The 17417-nt window shown below is 38.8% G+C and overlaps 1 protein-coding gene across 4 annotated transcripts in view; it reads left to right on the top strand.

The window, feature by feature from the left end:
- Nucleotides 1-17417, top strand: part of Ttc3 (tetratricopeptide repeat domain 3) — a 135670-nt gene that overhangs the window by 84868 nt on the left and 33385 nt on the right. For 3 of the 4 annotated variants that reach the window (XM_010636571.2, XM_010636570.2, XM_010636574.3), the window contains 11 exons: nucleotides 340-462; nucleotides 1093-1194; nucleotides 2829-2921; nucleotides 3549-3613; nucleotides 4664-4800; nucleotides 6378-6704; nucleotides 9741-9992; nucleotides 12010-12053; nucleotides 13010-13066; nucleotides 14090-14163; nucleotides 16028-16198. In XM_010636571.2, coding sequence (XP_010634873.1) covers nucleotides 340-462; nucleotides 1093-1194; nucleotides 2829-2921; nucleotides 3549-3613; nucleotides 4664-4800; nucleotides 6378-6704; nucleotides 9741-9992; nucleotides 12010-12053; nucleotides 13010-13066; nucleotides 14090-14163; nucleotides 16028-16198 — 1445 coding nt within the window. The remainder of the gene's footprint in view (nucleotides 1-339; nucleotides 463-1092; nucleotides 1195-2828; nucleotides 2922-3548; nucleotides 3614-4663; nucleotides 4801-6377; nucleotides 6705-9740; nucleotides 9993-12009; nucleotides 12054-13009; nucleotides 13067-14089; nucleotides 14164-16027; nucleotides 16199-17417) is intronic. The other variant, XM_010636572.2, reaches the window with a different exon arrangement.

The raw sequence follows: 17417 nt of genomic DNA, 5'->3' as shown, positions 1-17417 counted from the left end.
CCAAAAAAAAAAAAAAAAAAGAATTATTCTACCTTATTTGCCTAATGTGTAAGAGATTTCTAATTTCTGAGAGCTATAAATTATAAAATGAGATTTTATGATGATATCAAGGACAAGATTTTGATTCTCTGAAGCTTTATAAACAAAAGTTTGTTCAGTTTCCTCTCAGTGCACCTCTAGATCAGGCTTCTTTCAAAAGGAAAAACTTTAGAAATCATATGTATTAGTAACTGGCTAAAAAAATTTAGTCGATTTCTAAACATTTTGGTGGTAGGAAGCTATTGAAATCACAAGTATTTTCAATGAAAAATTGGTATCCTTTTGATTATTTTGTTTCAGATGATTTTGGAGAAGTTTGTTGAGGAATGCAGATTCCCTCCAGTGCCAGATGCTATTTGTTCCTACCAGAAGTGCCTTGGACTTTCCAAAATCCAAATATATGTCACCGACCCAGACTTTAAGGTAAATAATGAATATATAGTGGGGCATGAACTTGCAAACCAGTGCCTTATAAGGAAAGTGTTGGGCTGTGGAGGTGACCTGCAAAGGCAGGTTACATATTTCCTTTTCTTCTTTAGCTACTGTTTCACATAACTGCTTGCTTCCTTCTTAGGAGCAAAGGAAACAAAGTCAGTTTGTTACCTATGATTTTTCGCAGTTCTAATGTCTTATAGAGTTTGAGTCCAAGAATCTAAAGGCCACTAATTGTGTATTAGCTCATAAAGATTTCGCCGGAAACCAAGCCGGCACTTAGTTGAGTAATTACATTAGTGGTCTGTACAAGAAGATAACAGCTGCTGCTTTCCCTCATCTCTGGTTAGTTTATCAGATGACTTAATGTTTATTACATATTTGATATGTTGTACAAGATAGTGAGGCTGTCAGCTGTGGAAGTGAAGATGTCAGTCAAGTTCTATATCTCTAGAAGTAGGCATTTTGGGGTGCAGAAATACTGTATGCCTCTACAAGGAAGTAGTGTTTAGTTATTTCTGGTGTAGTAACTGTCTTTGTGTTAATATTTGTGCTGTAAGCGAATGGATGTATGTGCATAGACATCTTTAAAATGTGAATTAAATTTTTTTGATACCCCAGGGTTTTATACGAATCAGCTGTTGCCAATACTGTAAAATCGAATTTCATATGAACTGCTGGAAGAAGTTAAAAGCAACAACCTTTAATGATAAAATTGACAAGGTAAGGCATAATGAGATTGTCTGGATTTGTTGGAATGCTTATTGAATGCTGATTTTTTTTCCCCCTAAAAAGCCTTTGCTTAGGAAAAGTCTTAAGTGAATATAAATTCCTGAGCATTCAAAGCATAATTAGAAAGTTTTAAATTACTATTATAATAATAAAGTGGAAAATAAGATATTTTTAATTTCCCTATACTATAAAAGTATAATTGTAGAGGCTTTAATAAACTGCTTAATTAACTTTTGTCTACTGAATGTTATGATCAAAAATAAAAAATGTAGCTGGGAATTTAGCTCAGTGGTTCTGCCACCTGCCTCTCAAGCTCAAGGGTCCTGAGTTCGATCCCCCGTATTAAATAAATAAATAAAGTGTAGATGTGTGGTTTTAAAATACAGGTTTTAAATTGGGTACTAACCATTTTAGCCCTTCAGTGGTCTTTCAATTAATGACCTAAAAAATGTTGTTAGAGAATTTAAAGTCTCAAAATTTTTATTTTCTACCAAAATTTGGTTAATTTGTATACAAAAATCAACTTAAATTTTTTACTGTTCTTTCTCATGGATGGGTTGGGTTGGTAGGGTACTTATTATCAAGATAATGCTTACTAAGGGCCGGGGATTTAGCTCAGTGGTGCCATTGTCTGCCTTGCAAGTGCAAGGTCCCAGGTTCAATCCCTGGTATCAATCAATAAATAAATAAAATAAAGATTACTTAGCCATTAGCTAGAAGAATACTTTGAAAGAAGGTACAATTTTACAGTCATACTTTCATTATAAAATTTATTTCTAAAAAATCTTCTTTTTTAAAAAATTACTTATTTCTGATCCATTTAAACTGTAGCCTTTTTAACAAGGTAGCTGTTTTCTACACAGTATGAACCTGTGTGGACCTAGTGCTATTGGGGAAAAAAGCAGTACCCAATAAGTTTGTAAAGCTATAGTAATTAGTAAGTTTGGTAGAAACAAAATCGAGTTTCTCTAGCTGTAGACTCTCACTGAGTGGTCTTAGCCATTCCTGCGGTTCTGAATACCCTGTGTGAGGTAACCTCCACTAAGATATGCTGTAATACAAATCCCAGTTCTTGTGGCTTAACGTGGAATCTTTGTTTCTTGGTTACATTATGTGTCCTGATTATGCATTTGGCAACCAGAGTTGAGTGGTAGCAGCTCTGTACTAACTGGCCTTATTCTTTGTTTCTGAATCCAAGTTAAAAGAAAGGCCTTTTCCTAGCACATGTTCCTGTGTCAGAGAGAAAAAGTAATGGCCATTCCACGCAGTGTTTCTTAATGCTTTTGCTTAGGCAGGGTCTTTGTCACAGATGGCGAACCTTTTAGAGCTTTTGGTGATAACAAATAGCCCACTGTGGCACACGTACCCTGTGTTCACTACCACCGGCCCATGTCATGGCAGCTTACCCTGCCTTGGCCAGAGCAGGTCGTGTGGTCCTCCCCACCGTCCAGGACGTATTCTTCCTACTGGGAGGCTCTGGAAACCATACAGCAGTGCTCAAGACTTTCCGTGCTTTCCTGAAGGGGTTTTGCGCCATGTTTTGACTGTTCTGGGTGGTTAAAATGGTGCCCATGTATAGACTTCTCCCACATAGATATAACATTCTTCTTTCTTAAATCAAATAGGATTTCCTGCAAGGAGTTTGTCTTACCCCTGACTGTGAAGGTATCATTTCTAAGATTATCATCTTTAGCCGCGGTGGTCATGTTAAATGTGAAGTAAGTATCTAATAAAGGGAAACTTTATTATATTGATAACCAAAGTATTTATGCCTTCCAAACATGATTTAAGTTTGTGGAAGTTGTGTGATTTGGATCTTGTCTTTTTCAGGAAAAGGTGAATTACTTCATTTAAGAAAATATAGGAAGTATTAGGATGTGTATTGCCACATTCTTTTATTCCCAAATAGAAAAAGGAAACTTTGGATTTTGTTTTGTTTTGTTTACATTCTAGTTTTACTGTTTTTACTCATTTTGATCACTTTGTTGTCTTAATCCTCCACGAGCTTTAAGGACCTGGTGGGAGGAGAGGGGAATCCTGAGGGGGGAGAGTCTCCAAGTGAGGCAGAAGAGGGTCCTTGTAATGATGTTTTTAGTTTATCGGGTCTTCTGCTTACTCTTAATTTTTAAAAACTTCTTCCTAAAGTGTGTCTACTCTCTTGTTGCTCTTTTCAGTAAATTATTTTGCTAAAACTTTCTGGGCTTTTGTCTGGGTCAGATCGTCACTGTTCTTTACCAAATTGAGCATTGACCATGTGTGCTTCTGAAATATTTGTTACTTGTGGTTTTGTGCTTTATGTCATGGGAGTATGAGACAAATTTTGGATGTCTTTGTTTTATTTAAAGTTTGAACACAAGGTCATTAAAGAAAAGGTTCCTCCAAGACCTATTCTGAAACAGAAATGTTCTAGGTAAGATTTTTAACAATCAATCAGTGGTTTTATGATGTCTCTTAGGAAATAATTCTGTTGAATGCAGATTTCTAAATTATGCTGTTCTTAAAATTGGCTGTGCACATATACATCCAAATAAGTATTTTAAAAATTATTTTTATGGATATTTAAAACTTTACAGTACTAGCCTATTATGGTTAAATACTAAAAATTCTAATCAGTCATTATTTCATGATTTAATTTATAAATAAAATCATGGCATTTCATGTTACAAAATCACATTGGATTAACAGATTTGGCATAAAAATTACATATTTAGCTCTCAATTGTTTAAACTTTAATTCCAAAAGCATTTTTCCTTTTTATCTCCGTTTAGCAAACACTTTGAACCAATGGCTACTTCTTACCTTGAAATCCTCAATGTACTGTCTAAATTAGTCACCTCTCTGTATCTTTTTGTTCGGATCAAATAATTCCAATCCTTTTTTCTTTTCTTTTTGGTCCTGCTTCTTGTTTTTCATTCTAAAAAGTGATTTTTTTCATTATTTGTGACCAAAAAAAAAAGCAAAAGAAAAGATGAACAGAATTATTTGTTGAAAAGAATTCATTGTAACCAAATTAACCAAATTTCCATCTTGTGGGTCACTATAGGGATATGAAAAGTAATATTCTCTTGTGGTATCTTTCTTTGAGAGTTTGCATATTCTATCTTGCTGAGTAATTTGTACTGTTCCTATTTACCTTATGCAGTAATTTATATACACACAAATAATATCTATATGATCTATACATTGCATTCTTAATTAGAAGTCACTTACCCATTGAGGTTATTGTGTTTATTAAACAAGTATTTCCTTATTTTGACTGAATTGATGGTATACATCAATAGATGTTTACCGTTGAATAGAAAATATAGGCCAGATTCTAACTAAAAAATAATCTGTCAAAAAAAAAAAAGTAATTTGTCTTAACTTACTGGTTGGAGAATGGTTTTTATAACTGGCAAAAAAAAAATTCATTTGAGCTTATAACAAAATAAATTACCACTAATTGTAAAATGTTTATCAGCCTAGAGAAGCTAAAACTGAAAGAAGACAAAAAAATGAAGAGAAAGATCCAAAAACAAGAAGCAAAAAAATTAGCACAAGAAAAAAGGGAAGAGGACTTAAGAGAAAGTAATCCCCCAAAAAATGAACAGCAGAAAGGTATGCAAAAGTCCGCGACATGATGATATGTACTTGCTTTAAGGAACAAATATGAACATTCATATTATAAGGCCTCATATTAATCATTATTGAATTAAAATACAGATTTGAGTTTGTTTGGGTTTTTTGGTTTTTTGAGACAGGGTCTCACTGTGTAGTTCAGATAGGCCTTGAACTCATAAGTACCCCAGGCCAGCCTCAAACTCAGTGGCAGTCCTCCTGCCTCTGCCTTCCAAGTGCTAGAATTACTGGCATGTGCCACCATACCTGGCCTTTGAGTTTGTTTTTCAATACTGTCACTAAAATACAGATTTCACTTAGCATCTTCATACCATCTTCTATTACTCCGAGACATCGAGTGGGTTGGTCTGAAAAGCTCTTTTTTTTTTTTTTTTTTTTTGAGACAGGGTCTCACTATGTAGTTGAGACTGACCTGGAACTCACTATGTCACCCAGGCTGGTCTCAAACTCACAGCAATCCTCCTGCTTCAGCCTCCAGAGTGCTGGGATTACAGGCGTGTGCCACCATGCCCAGTTTGAAAACATCTCTATGTGGTACCCTGGGATTCACACCCTGCCCTGCACAAACTCCAGACAGACTTTGTCCTCTGCTCAGAAGTGTGGTGGGTGTAAGATTTGACCCATGGGGTGTAGATTTGATAGTGAATTGTGAGTTCTGCTCTGCAGCTTTAAGTATCAGAAGAAAGTTGAACTTGGTGGGCGTGGTGGTATATGCCTGTAGTCCTGGCACTGAGGAGGCTGAGGCAGGAGGAACACCACAAGTTTGAGGCCATTGTGGGCTACACCATGAATTCAAGGCCATTTTGAACTACAAAGCAAGACCCTATCTCAAAAATCCCAAAAAAAAAAAAAAAAAAAAAAACAAGAAAAATGTTGAACTATAAATTGACTACTAATTACCTGAAATAATGCTGAGTCCAAACAGCTCAGAAAAGGTCCCGTAGAGATAACCTAATTCAGCCTTTTATTTCCTGTTCAATATGAGGCAGTCTCCTGGATGATCTTACTATTCCTGTGTACGTTGTACACATTGGCTAGTGTGTTTGTTTTCAGTTTAGAGTTGAGGTTTTCTCCATTTTCTACTGTCATGTCTGTATTTACAAAATGAAATATTTTCCACGTTCTCTCTGCTTTTCATAGCATTCCAATAATGTTCCACAAGTCAATCAAAATGATCTTTCCTACTGAACTTTTTTCAGTGAATGTATTTTAATTTTGCATGCTTAAATGCTAAACATTTATTGGATATAGTTTAGTTGGGCTAGAATTGTTGAAAGAAACTTTATTTTAGAGGAAATACATTTTAGATGCTATTACATGAGTGGAGTAGAATGAAGGTGAAGCTCCTCACTTTATGTTGGGCTTAATATGAACTTTCATGCTTTTTCAGAGATATTGTTAAATATTTATATTTCTAATTGAAAGTATCTTGAATTGTCTGTATAAAAAGAAAGAACCCATGAGTTATTTTTGATTATGTGATATTACATTGTATCTGTTTGTATCGTTACAAATGAGTCCTGTTCATCAGTTTGACCTTTCTTATTTGTCCCTAGAAACAGTAAAGAATGCTCAGAGTTGCCCGTTCCTTGATGACAGAATTCTGCAGTGCATAAAGCAGTATTCCGACAAAATTAAATCTGGTGTACTGGACACTTCCAAGCTTCTGAAAGAATTGATTTCTTGGAAGGTTTTGACCACAGAAGACTACGCAATGCTTTTCTCTAACAAAAATTTTCTCACTGAAGCAGTAGACTATGTCATTGGTTACTTGGTTCAAGAAAGTAACAGAGTGAAAACAAGAATATTTCTGCATGTTTTGTGTGAGCTTCAAGAAGTGGAGCCCAAAGTAGCCAGCTGGCTCCAGAAACTTAACAGCTTTGGTACGTCCCTTGCATTTTAGAGTAGTGTGGTGTGGTAAGGATACTTGCTGGCCTCTGAGTCCTCTTCAGTTTCCTGTCTGTTTATTGTTATACTGGCAGTTGACTCCAGGGCCTTCACACTGAGCAACAGGTTGGTTCCCTCCCATCCCTTAAATTTTAAATTGCTCAGTTGCCCAGACTGGGCTCAAACTTAGGATCCTCCTGCCTCAGCTCCCAGACGTCTGGATTACAGGTGTGTGGCACCTTGTCCGACTTCCTTTATGACTTCAGAGTACAATTTTGTATGGTTAAAAATAGTATCCTCCCATAATTTTAGGTTATTTAATAGATAGCTTACAATGTGTGGTTTCAAAAGATGTAAACAAAAGAAAGATTAGTCAGGAAAATCCAGATTTGTCTTGAGCTAAATGATTTGTCGGTGTGTCAGCTCTGAATACTGGACCTCCATGTGTGAGTGGCTCACTCTGCAGTCTGCTTTTCATGGGGCACCTGCTCTATGCAGAGCAGCAGTTGTGTTGAGAAACAAAAATGTTTTGAAATTCAGGTTCTATGAAGAAAATTTTAGAAAGACTTTAATTAATGGGATGAATTGCTTAGGGTCACCAGGCAAATCTGAGTCTGAAGATCAGAGAACCACCTCCTGGGGCGGAACTAGGCCAGTGACTCCTGGGACTGCAGCTGCGTTCTGAGTCCTGAGTCCCAGTGTGGCCAAAGAAGGGGCTTGAGGAGGACACGCTGGGCCGTGCAGCTAGCTCTTCGCTCAGGCCTCACAGTGACTGCCGCAGGGACCCACAGACACAGTGGCTGGCTGTCCCTAGGTGGGGTGCTTCGGGTCCCAACCAGATCACTGTTCTTTGTGGTGACTGGGATAACAGCTGGCCCCTGCAGTACCTCATTGATTCAGATGTCAACTTTTCGTGGAAAACCAACAAGGGCCACAGAAGCAGGATCATGCTGGGCCTGGTGGTGATGCACGCCTGCAATCCCAGCACTCGGGAGGCTGAGCTAGGAGGATCGCTGTGAGTTCAGGCCAGCCTGGGCCGTATAGGGAGTTCAAAGCCAGTCTGAACTCATAGCAACACCTTGTCTCAAAAATAAAAAAGGAAGCAAGATTAGCTGTTCTCAGCAACATTCCTGAAAGTGGAACCTGCCTGGCTCCTGCTGCCAGTTGCCCCACCTGCTGAGGTTTTAGAGAGGAGCAGCTGTTTGAAATTCTGGGTTTCAAAGAGACTGGTTAGTGTCTGTTGGTAGAGACAAAGTCAGATGACAAGTGACTTGGCACAGTCAGCCGAGATACGGCCTTTTGAGCCTGAGTCTCGGTTGGTTTCTAATCCCAAAAATTAGTTGTTATATGATGATTGTCCCTAGTGTCTACCACATGAGCACATTATACACTCTTTCCAGCTTCGGGTTGTTTAGTGGACAGACTCATAACTACAGAAACAGCCTTTTCAGGTTATGCTGTGTGGGTCGCAGTGCCAGCTGCTCTTCACCCAAGTCAGTCTGCTGTTTGAGCCTTGCAGCTCACCAGCAGGAGGATGTGACAGTGTCACGTGATGCAGTGAGCATGTTCAAGGAGGGGCTGTGACCCACATGCCTCCCTGCTGTCCCTGTGGAGCACCATTGTGCTCCACCTGATGGGACAGTCATGCATAGGCCACTAGTTCAGACAGGCTTATTCCATGTTTATTCTGAAGAGTAAAGGTATTGTTTTACTAAGTGGGCACACTAAAATTACTGTAGCCCTGATGTAAAACTCACATGTATTTATTAAAAGTAAAGTGAGCAGTTTCCAATTCCTGAGGTTCTACTTTCTTCTCACAAAACATTTGTACAGTAGAGTTGCATCATCATATGTATATATACATAAATATATTTGTGTGTGTGTGTGCGGTACTGGGAATCGAACTCGGGTCCTTGCGCTTATGAGGCAGGCCACCGAACCGCTGAGCTAAATCTCCAGCCCCATCATATGTATATTTAACCAAGAGTGGCCAGTGTGTATGTTCAGCAAAAGTCAGAAGGAGAAAGAAATAGCAAAGCAAAACTGAGGCTATTGGCATTTCTGTGGTGATGTACTAGGGTGCACACTCTAGTTAGACTGGAGAGAGTTGTGAACATACTTCTCCCTTGTGGTCCTGTAAACCTTGAATTGTGTGAGTATTTTGTGTGGTGACTGATTCTGGTGTTTTAAGGGTGCTTGTTTCTCCTGCAGCATGATCTCTACTGGCTGTCCTGTCTGAAAAAGCAGCAGTCCAGGGTAATTTTGACTGGACAGTTTCTGCTTCATATGTGGATTTAAGAACCTGGGGCCCGTGCAAGAGGTGACCATGAGTCACCAGGCAGAAGTGAACGTATTTTTTTTTTTGCTTTTTGGGGGCTGTGTTAAGAAGGAGTAAGCCTTTACCAACTCTTTTCAGCAGGAATGTGTAAGCTTGCAGCCACCCTGTTTTTTGATTCCGAGAATGGGGAATAAAAGCCAGGGTGGTGACCACCTCAGTTTTTGTAGAGGAGGGTGTGGAACCATAATAGTTTGGGGAATAAGCAGTAGTTTAGTTCTTGGACGTGTAGAGAGGAAAGTTTGCCCATTTTTAAAAAATACATTTGGGGAGATTTTTACATATTGTTGATGTTTTGTTGCTACGAAATATATAGAAAATATTAGAAAATTTTGCTAGTTATTATTTAGAATTAAAGTCATTATGAATTAGTGAAACATAGTGTTATATTTTTTTAAGGAATTTAATGTCATATTCTCATCTCCTAAGTATTATGAAATAGATAACTATAAGGATAGAAGCCTTTGGCCTACCTTTCTCAACTAATAAATAAAAATTTTTGTGACTTGCATATACTGTTAACTGGTATTTCTAAATGCCTAATAGCCCAAATAAGTCTGCTCTCTAGTATTTGTATGTTTTCACTGAAAATGTGAGCAAACGGGAATGAAACCACTTGTGGAGAAGTGGAACTTCACATGATTTTATAGTAACTAATTTTTCCCTTCTTGCAATTCAATTTTTGTTTTTATTACAGGCTTGGACGCCACAGGAACTTTTTTTGCTCGATACGGATCATTTCTTAAGGACCTTGACTTTACCATCATGACTTTCCTCTGGAATGAGAAGTACGGTAATAAACTGGACTCCATAGAAGGAAAGCCACTCGAGTATTTCTGTGAGCCCACGTCACTGAAGGAAGCGCGCTGCTTGATATGGCTGCTGGAAGATCACAGAGAGAAGTTCCCGGCCCTGCACAGCGCTCTGGACGAGTTCTTTGATATCATGGGTATGTGCACCAGGTTGAGACTTAACATTATATCTCATTTTAGGGCAAAAAAAAAAATCTGTGAAGGTTTTTAACATGCCGGCTTATGTAAAGGCTTAATAAAGACGGTTATGAAAATGATTACAGGACAGCCAGTGTATTTGAGGAAGATACTGATGACTGTGGTGACTGTGTGGTGAGGGAGATGATAGCAGGGCTGGGGGTGACAAAGGAAAGACTCAGCTCTGTCTCTCTGAGATACCAGCTACGAAGCAGTAGAGTCCGAGGTAGGCTGTACGTAGGGAGCGGAATTAGGCAGCAGGCGTCGAGGCTTGTGGAGGGAGCTGGAAGGCAGGTGGGGAGCCTGTGTGGGTGGTGGCGTGGGGTCTGGGTTGCTGGAGTAGGCCATGATGGCTAAGGCCTTAGTTTCAAACCTTAGTTTCCTTATCCTTAAAACGAAATGATCTGGAGTCAGAGATCCATTTGATCCCATTTTACTTTAAGATCCTGATGTTCTTAGGTTCTGATTTTATTTTCTTACCCTTCATTATATGTGTACATTCTCCAAGAATCTCTTTCCCCCTCCCTCAGTCTCAGAAGTCTACTTCATCTATTAGTGGGGTTACATTTTATGCTGTTTGTTTTAAAAGATGCATGAATGGGCCTGGCTTTGTGTAGCATTACAGAATCCACATGCATTTTAAGGAACTGAAAAGCTTGGCTTCATTGTGATTCTTAGGAAAGAGCACACGCATAAGCAAATGACTTAGCTTTTTGAGGTACTGCTTCCTGACTGGAGATGGCGCGCTGCTTGATAGCCTGAATTTACGATTTATTGCTGGTGGTAACACAGTGCTGTCCTAGAACTGAGCTTACAGAGCCCAATGCATGCTTGGATCCACAAGACAACTAAAAGGACACAATTTCCTCTCAGTGTGCACTTTTCCTGGTTCTTCTGTTCTGTACCTAAAATACTCAGTATTCCCCTGTTTGGCTCTGACACAAGTTTAATTTAAAAATCAAGAGCAAAATGACTACATGGGAGGCCAACTGCACAGAAGCACACAGTGCAGACAGATGCTACTATGCACACAAGTACGACTCTTTCCTTGTTTTTTTCATGGGGTCAGAAACCACCAAGAAAATTATGAGCTCTCTTAATAGATGTTCAAGTTTAATGGCTCTAGCTCCCAACTTTGCACCAGATATTTTCAATTTTATCTCTTTTCATTTAAAATAAGGAGTATATTTTGGAAACTGAGGTAGGTGGATCATGTGATCTACTGATTGTGTATATCGAAGTACTCAATAACTTCACCAGCGCTGTAAATGGGAGTCCTGGCTTCTCTCCTGAGCTCTGGTTGCATAATCTCCCAGAGGATTTCTATAGACAGCCAGGGCCTTACCTCTCTGTCCCACTTGGTTGGGTCAGGACCTGAGTTATCATCCATGACTGGACCATTGCAGTAGGCTCCAAACTGGCCTCCAAGCCTCTTCTCTCCCTCCTGTACCTCCAGTAGTGACTTCTGTAACCTCTGTCTGACCCTGTAACTGTTCTGTTTGAGAAGTTTGTTTTGACTGCAGGTTAGGTCAGTCCTGCTTTGTCCTGTCATTGCTCGGGCAGTTCTCCCAGTGCTCTCCCTGACCCTTCCTGACCTCTGCACTGCAGACTTTATTACCCTACCATCTTCCTTGCCATTTTATTTTACTGTGGTTCCTGTAACACTGGGTTTCCACTGTTTTCTTTTTGGCAGTAGAACACAGGTTCATGGACTATCTTACGCATCTCTGTGTTCCCACATCTCTGCATAGATGGCACCCAGAAGGCACTGAGATTGTGCTTCGTTGTGTGCTTCTGGGTAGTTGGTTTCCTATTTAGTCATTTTGCCCTTAATTTTTTAAACTACATTTGTATCAGATTCAAATGAGTAGAACATAGTCTGTGCTCATAGCTGCAGGGGTGGCTTTAAGGCTTTAGTATACTGTATGGAAATGTACAGTATTTAGTTTCTTCACAGAATATTCTTTCTTCCTACAGATAGCCGCTGTACTGTATTAAGGAAACAAGACAATGAAGTGCCGGTAAGCTACCTGACTGCTCGAAATCCTGTGTTCTACCTTTCGTTAGCTAAAGGAGGGGCCGGGGCAGTGTTCATTTACACCACTTGTGGTACCAGAGCCAAATGGGGAGCACTTCTAGGTGATATTGTACTGTTGCAGTAGAAGTCCCCAGAGTCTTCCTCCTGGAATCAGAGTACCAAATTAGACAGTTCCCTAAAAGTTTCACTAATCATAAATGTTGATGTTAGAAAGAGCAAAGGAAGAGTTTCCCAGTCATCTCTTAGAACAAAAATGGAAATTATCTGTAATGTTTAAAATGGTAATATTTTACTCTAGAAGGAGAACAAAGAGTCTCTGTTTCCAGTAGCTCCAGAGATGACTTCTCTAGTAGGCTGTGGCTGCCTTTGCTTCTGGCAGGTCAGAAGTTCTCCAGTCGAGGAACATGATGGCACTGTGAGAACAGCATTATGGCAGCTTCCACAGAGGAAGACACTGCTCCCTAGTGTCGGGGTTAGTCATTCATCGCGGAGACGCTTCTGCTCGCACAGATGTTGCCCGGCTCAGGGTGGAGACAGCTGCACACATCTAGGTGGCAGAACACAGCTTCCTATGCTCTCTGCCCTGTGCCGGCCAGATGCAGAAGGTCGAGTTGGCTGAGCACGAGGAATAGCATTACAACACTGCTGCGGTGCACAGCCAGATTTCCTCAGAAGTCTGGTTAATTACCTGGAATGAGATCAAAACGTTGGGGCAGTTTTAGCTGTGTCACGAGACATTGATAACCTTATTCTTTTCTTAATGTAGGTCATGGCGCTTGGGGCTGATACACTATGTGATACTCCCTTTGTTAAACATTTTATGTACTTTTATCTTACCACTTTTTATAACTCACCTGTGGAAATCAATACTGCTTATTTTGATCTTCATAATGATGTTATTTAGGTGCTTATTGATTTTTTTTTCTCTTCGTTTTTTAGATGATTTCTACCAAGGCGAAGAACAAAGGCAAGAAAAAGAGGCAAAAAGATACAAAGGTATGAAATATTTTCTGTATTGATTTTAACCTTATAATATTTTATGTATATATTTTATATACATATGTGAGTAGGTGAGAAATAAACAATTATTCTTGGAATATTTTGAAACATTTAGTAGAGAAAGACTTCTAGTCTTTAAAGGTATTTTGACAGTAATACATTTCAAGGAAATTTAAGTTCAAATTACATATAATTAACTCTAAACAAACAATTGTCATATGTGTTCTCCAGATATGTCTAAGTGAAGACCTGGCCAATAATTTGTAGGGCTTTACATGGGAGGCTGTAGAGCAGGGTATCCAGGGAGGCTTGTAGATCTCGGTGGCCTGGGTTCATCTCTTGCTTCTACTTGACCTGGAGCGAATTGGCTTCCCTGATTCCTGTCTGAGTATCGAGAATAATGACGATACCGCTGTTAACAGCTGATGACATTATTATACTTACGAGGTAGTCATTGCTCCATGATTGTTACTCCTCAACTGAGTCTTATAAGGAGATCAGAAAGCAGAATGTCATCTAAAATAGTCACAAGAAAAATTATGAATTCCCATCATCATAGCAACCTCGGGACTGGCAGGATCCTTTCCTAATGCTCCACTCAACCCCACCAGAGCAGCAGGGCGTAATTTTAAGACTCATGGTTGGTTCTCTGAGCTCTAGTGTCTGTCCTGGGCCAAAAGAGATGAAGCGAGAGAGGGGCCAGGGTTGGGGTGGGAGCTGTTTGGACATCTGCACAGCTTTGCTTTGCGTCTCTGACTATGTCTTCAGGTAAATGGAAGTTAAACTGAGTGACGTGTAAACTTTTGGAGCACTGGAAACTACCCTAAATGTTAATTGGAGCTTGTATCTCTGGATGTTTAACTTGCATTATTCTGTATTCCTGTTTACAAGAAAATTTGGATAGGTTTTAAATGTTGGAAGTTGACACGGTGTCTGTCATCAGTTTTAGTTTTAGTAATTTTCTTTCATAACATTTTAAGGTAAAGATTCAGTGTCCTTTTTTTTGTTTGTTTAAACTAGCTGATGTTAATTGGGTCCGTAACAACTTCACTAACACCAAGTAATGAGACTTCTACTTCAAGTCAAGACTCTAAGTAAGTATAATTTTAAATTTTTGCTTCATTGTAACTGAGAAGTTTTTGCTTAATAAGTCATGTTACTTTAATATACTATAAAATTATTTCCCTAACTTCCCTTTCTAAAGATTTGCATTCATTATGATAACTTGATGTGATCCATGTTGATTGAGTTAGTAGCATATCGTTAAGAACTCACTTCTGTACCAGGCACTGTTCTCAGGGCTTCCCAGGGGTGACTCACTTGACTAACTAGGAGATAGTGTGTCCTGTTATGTCTACAGTGTAGATAAGGAAGCAGGCACAGTGTATGTGAGTACTTACCAAGACCAAAAACTTGTAAATAGATGGCCAGGATTTAAACCATACATCCTGTGTTTTAAGCCCATACTCAAATTACTACAGCTTTTTTTTTTTTGAACTGGGGATCAAACTCAGGACTTTGCACTTGCAAGGCAGGCACGGTTCCACTGAGCTAAACCCCCACCCTCAACTACATCTTTTTAATTTTTTATCTTAAAAAAAATTTTTTTTTATTTTTAATTTTCCTTTTTATTAGTATGTTTGCAATACATAATAATTACATTCATTTTGGGGGAATCAGTACATGTATATATCACACCTTGATCGTTTTTACTTTCCTTCCCCACCACCCTTCCTGCTCTCCCCTTCCTCGGTTTCCCTTTCCATTTCCAAAATGTGACCTCTCTGTTTCCTATCATCTCTCCTTTAGTTTACTCTTTTTTTTTTTGGTACTGGGGATCGAACTCTGGTCCTTGTGCTTGCAAAGCAGGCAGTGGAACCACTGAGCTAAATCCCCATCCCCTATTTTACTCTTTAAATTATTTATGTATTTATGTTTTAAGTTTCTCATAAAGAGAAGCCATAGGATATTTAACCTTCTGTGTCTGATTTATTTCACTTAGCATTATCGTCTCAAGATCCATTCATTTTCCTACAAATGACTCAAAATCATCCTTCTTTATGGCTAAGTAGTATTCCATTGTGTGTGTGTGTGTGTGTGTGTGTGTGTGTGTGTGTGTGTAGGGTTTTTTTTCTTTGTTCATCTGTAGACTGCTTCCATAATTTAGCTATTGTAGATTATGCTGCTGTAAACATGACTATGCTTATGTCACCATAATATGATGACTCCAACTCTTTGGGAAGATACTCAGAGAGATAAAGCTGGGTCAAATGGAATTTCTATTTTTAGTTTTTTTTTTTTTGAGGAATCTCTATAGTGGGTGAGAAATGCAGATGAAAACAACACTGAGATTCCATCTTACTCTAGGAAGAATGGCTATCATCAGGGGCTCAAAAACCAGCAAGCCAGTGAGGTTGTGTGGGGAAAGGAACCCTTCAGTATCATTGGTGGGAATGTAAACTAGTACTCCATCTTTGTTAGGGTCTTAATCTAATACTTTTTTGAAACTCTTTTTATTATTACCTTTTATCTATTTTAATCTCACTTGAGCTTATTAATAGCTTTTTTTTTTTTTGGTACTGGGGATCAAACTTGGGACTTTGTGCTTGCAAGGCAGGCACCAGACCACTGAGCTAAATCCCTAAACCTTTTCATTTGTCTCTTAACCCTTTACTAAATTACAATTCATGCAACATTAATTTTTTTTAAATCTGGATTTTAAAGAAAGTGGGCTCTTGGTAGCAAGACTAAATAGTTAAGTGCTCTCTAGGAATATCAGCTGTGACTATTTCCTGACTGTAACTATGGAAAGATACCTTTTCTGCATTAAGTTTCCTGGTAGTACTTTTTTATAACTTGAAATCAAGTAATATGTTTCCATCATTTTGTTTATTTATATGTAAGCATTTTTCTGGCCTACCCAGAAGCTTATTATTCAAAAATTGTTTCTTAAATTAGCAGACGCAATGGAGACCCCACTGGCCCGTTTGCAGTGCCGGAACACCTTCGGCAGGAAATAGAAGAATTCGAAGCTCTCTACGAGCAGCAGCAGCAGTCTAAAGAGTACGTTGCTTGCAGTAAGAAGCTATGGGCTGCTAGCCCAAAACACAAAAGTGCTGCTCTGTATGAGTAAGTTGGTTGACATTCCTGCAACTGTTTATACTGAGGCCGTCAGTCCTTTAATTTATGTCTCTTACATTCATTAAAGGACTCATTTATTGGCCTACCACTCTGGGAGAAAAATATTTTTAAAACACTTCTTTCTACTAACCAAAATTAATTGAAGATTTTTAATTATTAAATTTAGAGACTAAATGGTTATCATTTCATCAGCTCGAGCTGCTAATATAGATACTTTCTGCTTCTAAAACTCTCCTGCTCTGTCCTGAGAACTGATGAACAAAACTTTCAAACGTGATCTTTTTATATTCATTTGTCAAAGAATAATACCATTATTGAATCACATTTTCCTTGTGCTCATGCCTGCACAAGGCCCTGAGGTCAATCTGCAGCCCTCAAGGGAAGAAAAAAGAAATTGAGGTATCTGCTCTCCAACATAAAATTAATTTAAATCTGACCAGTTGCAGTGATGTGCCTTGTTATCTCTTCAGCACTTGGGAGGAGTTTTAATTCCCACATGGGTAATTTAGTGAAAGCCTGCCTCAAAAGAAACAATAAAACGAGTAGGTTTGCTGCTCAGTAGAGCACTCTGGGGTTTAATGCACCCTAACCCCAAAAAGGAAAGGAAACAAAAAAAATCTATTCTGAAAATCCTTTATCATCCTCAGGAGGGTTGCTTCTTTTTTTTTTTTTTGTGCTTCTTCTGTTTTTCCTAAATTCCGTCATTCTTATTTAGTCTATGTAGTTGCCATAGGACCTTGTTATAGACTTTTTCTTAGAATGCAGTGTGTATAAATCTTATTTCCAAAGAACTTCTGGATGACGGCTACTTACTAGACTGTACTTCTTTTTTCTTTTCTTTTTTTTTTTTTTTTTTTTTTTTTTTTTTTTTTTGGTACCGGAAATTGAACTTGGGTCCTTGCGCTTGCAAGGAAGGCCACCAAACTGCTGAGCTAAATCCCTGGCCCTAGACTGTACTTCTGGACATAGGCTAGAATTTGCTTCTAGCATCCAAAACCAAAGCTACAGTACATAGTTTTCAGTAGCTTTTCTCTTAGAGAACTTATTGCCATTATAAGTGTGAAGGCTAGGTGTGATGGCTCACGCCTGTAGTCCTAGCACTCAGAGGCTGAGGCAGGAGGACTGCCATGAGTTTGAGGCCAGCCTGGGCTACATAGTGAGTTCAAGGCCGGCCTAAGCTACATAGCCAGACCCTGTCTCAAAAAAG

Source organism: Fukomys damarensis, unplaced genomic scaffold, assembly GCF_012274545.1.
Source record: "Fukomys damarensis isolate Sample0158 unplaced genomic scaffold, DMR_v1.0_HiC HiC_scaffold_24, whole genome shotgun sequence".
Lineage (NCBI taxonomy): Eukaryota > Metazoa > Chordata > Mammalia > Rodentia > Bathyergidae > Fukomys > Fukomys damarensis.
Note: the sequence above shows the minus strand (reverse complement) of the source record. Positions and strands in the feature narration are given on the sequence as shown.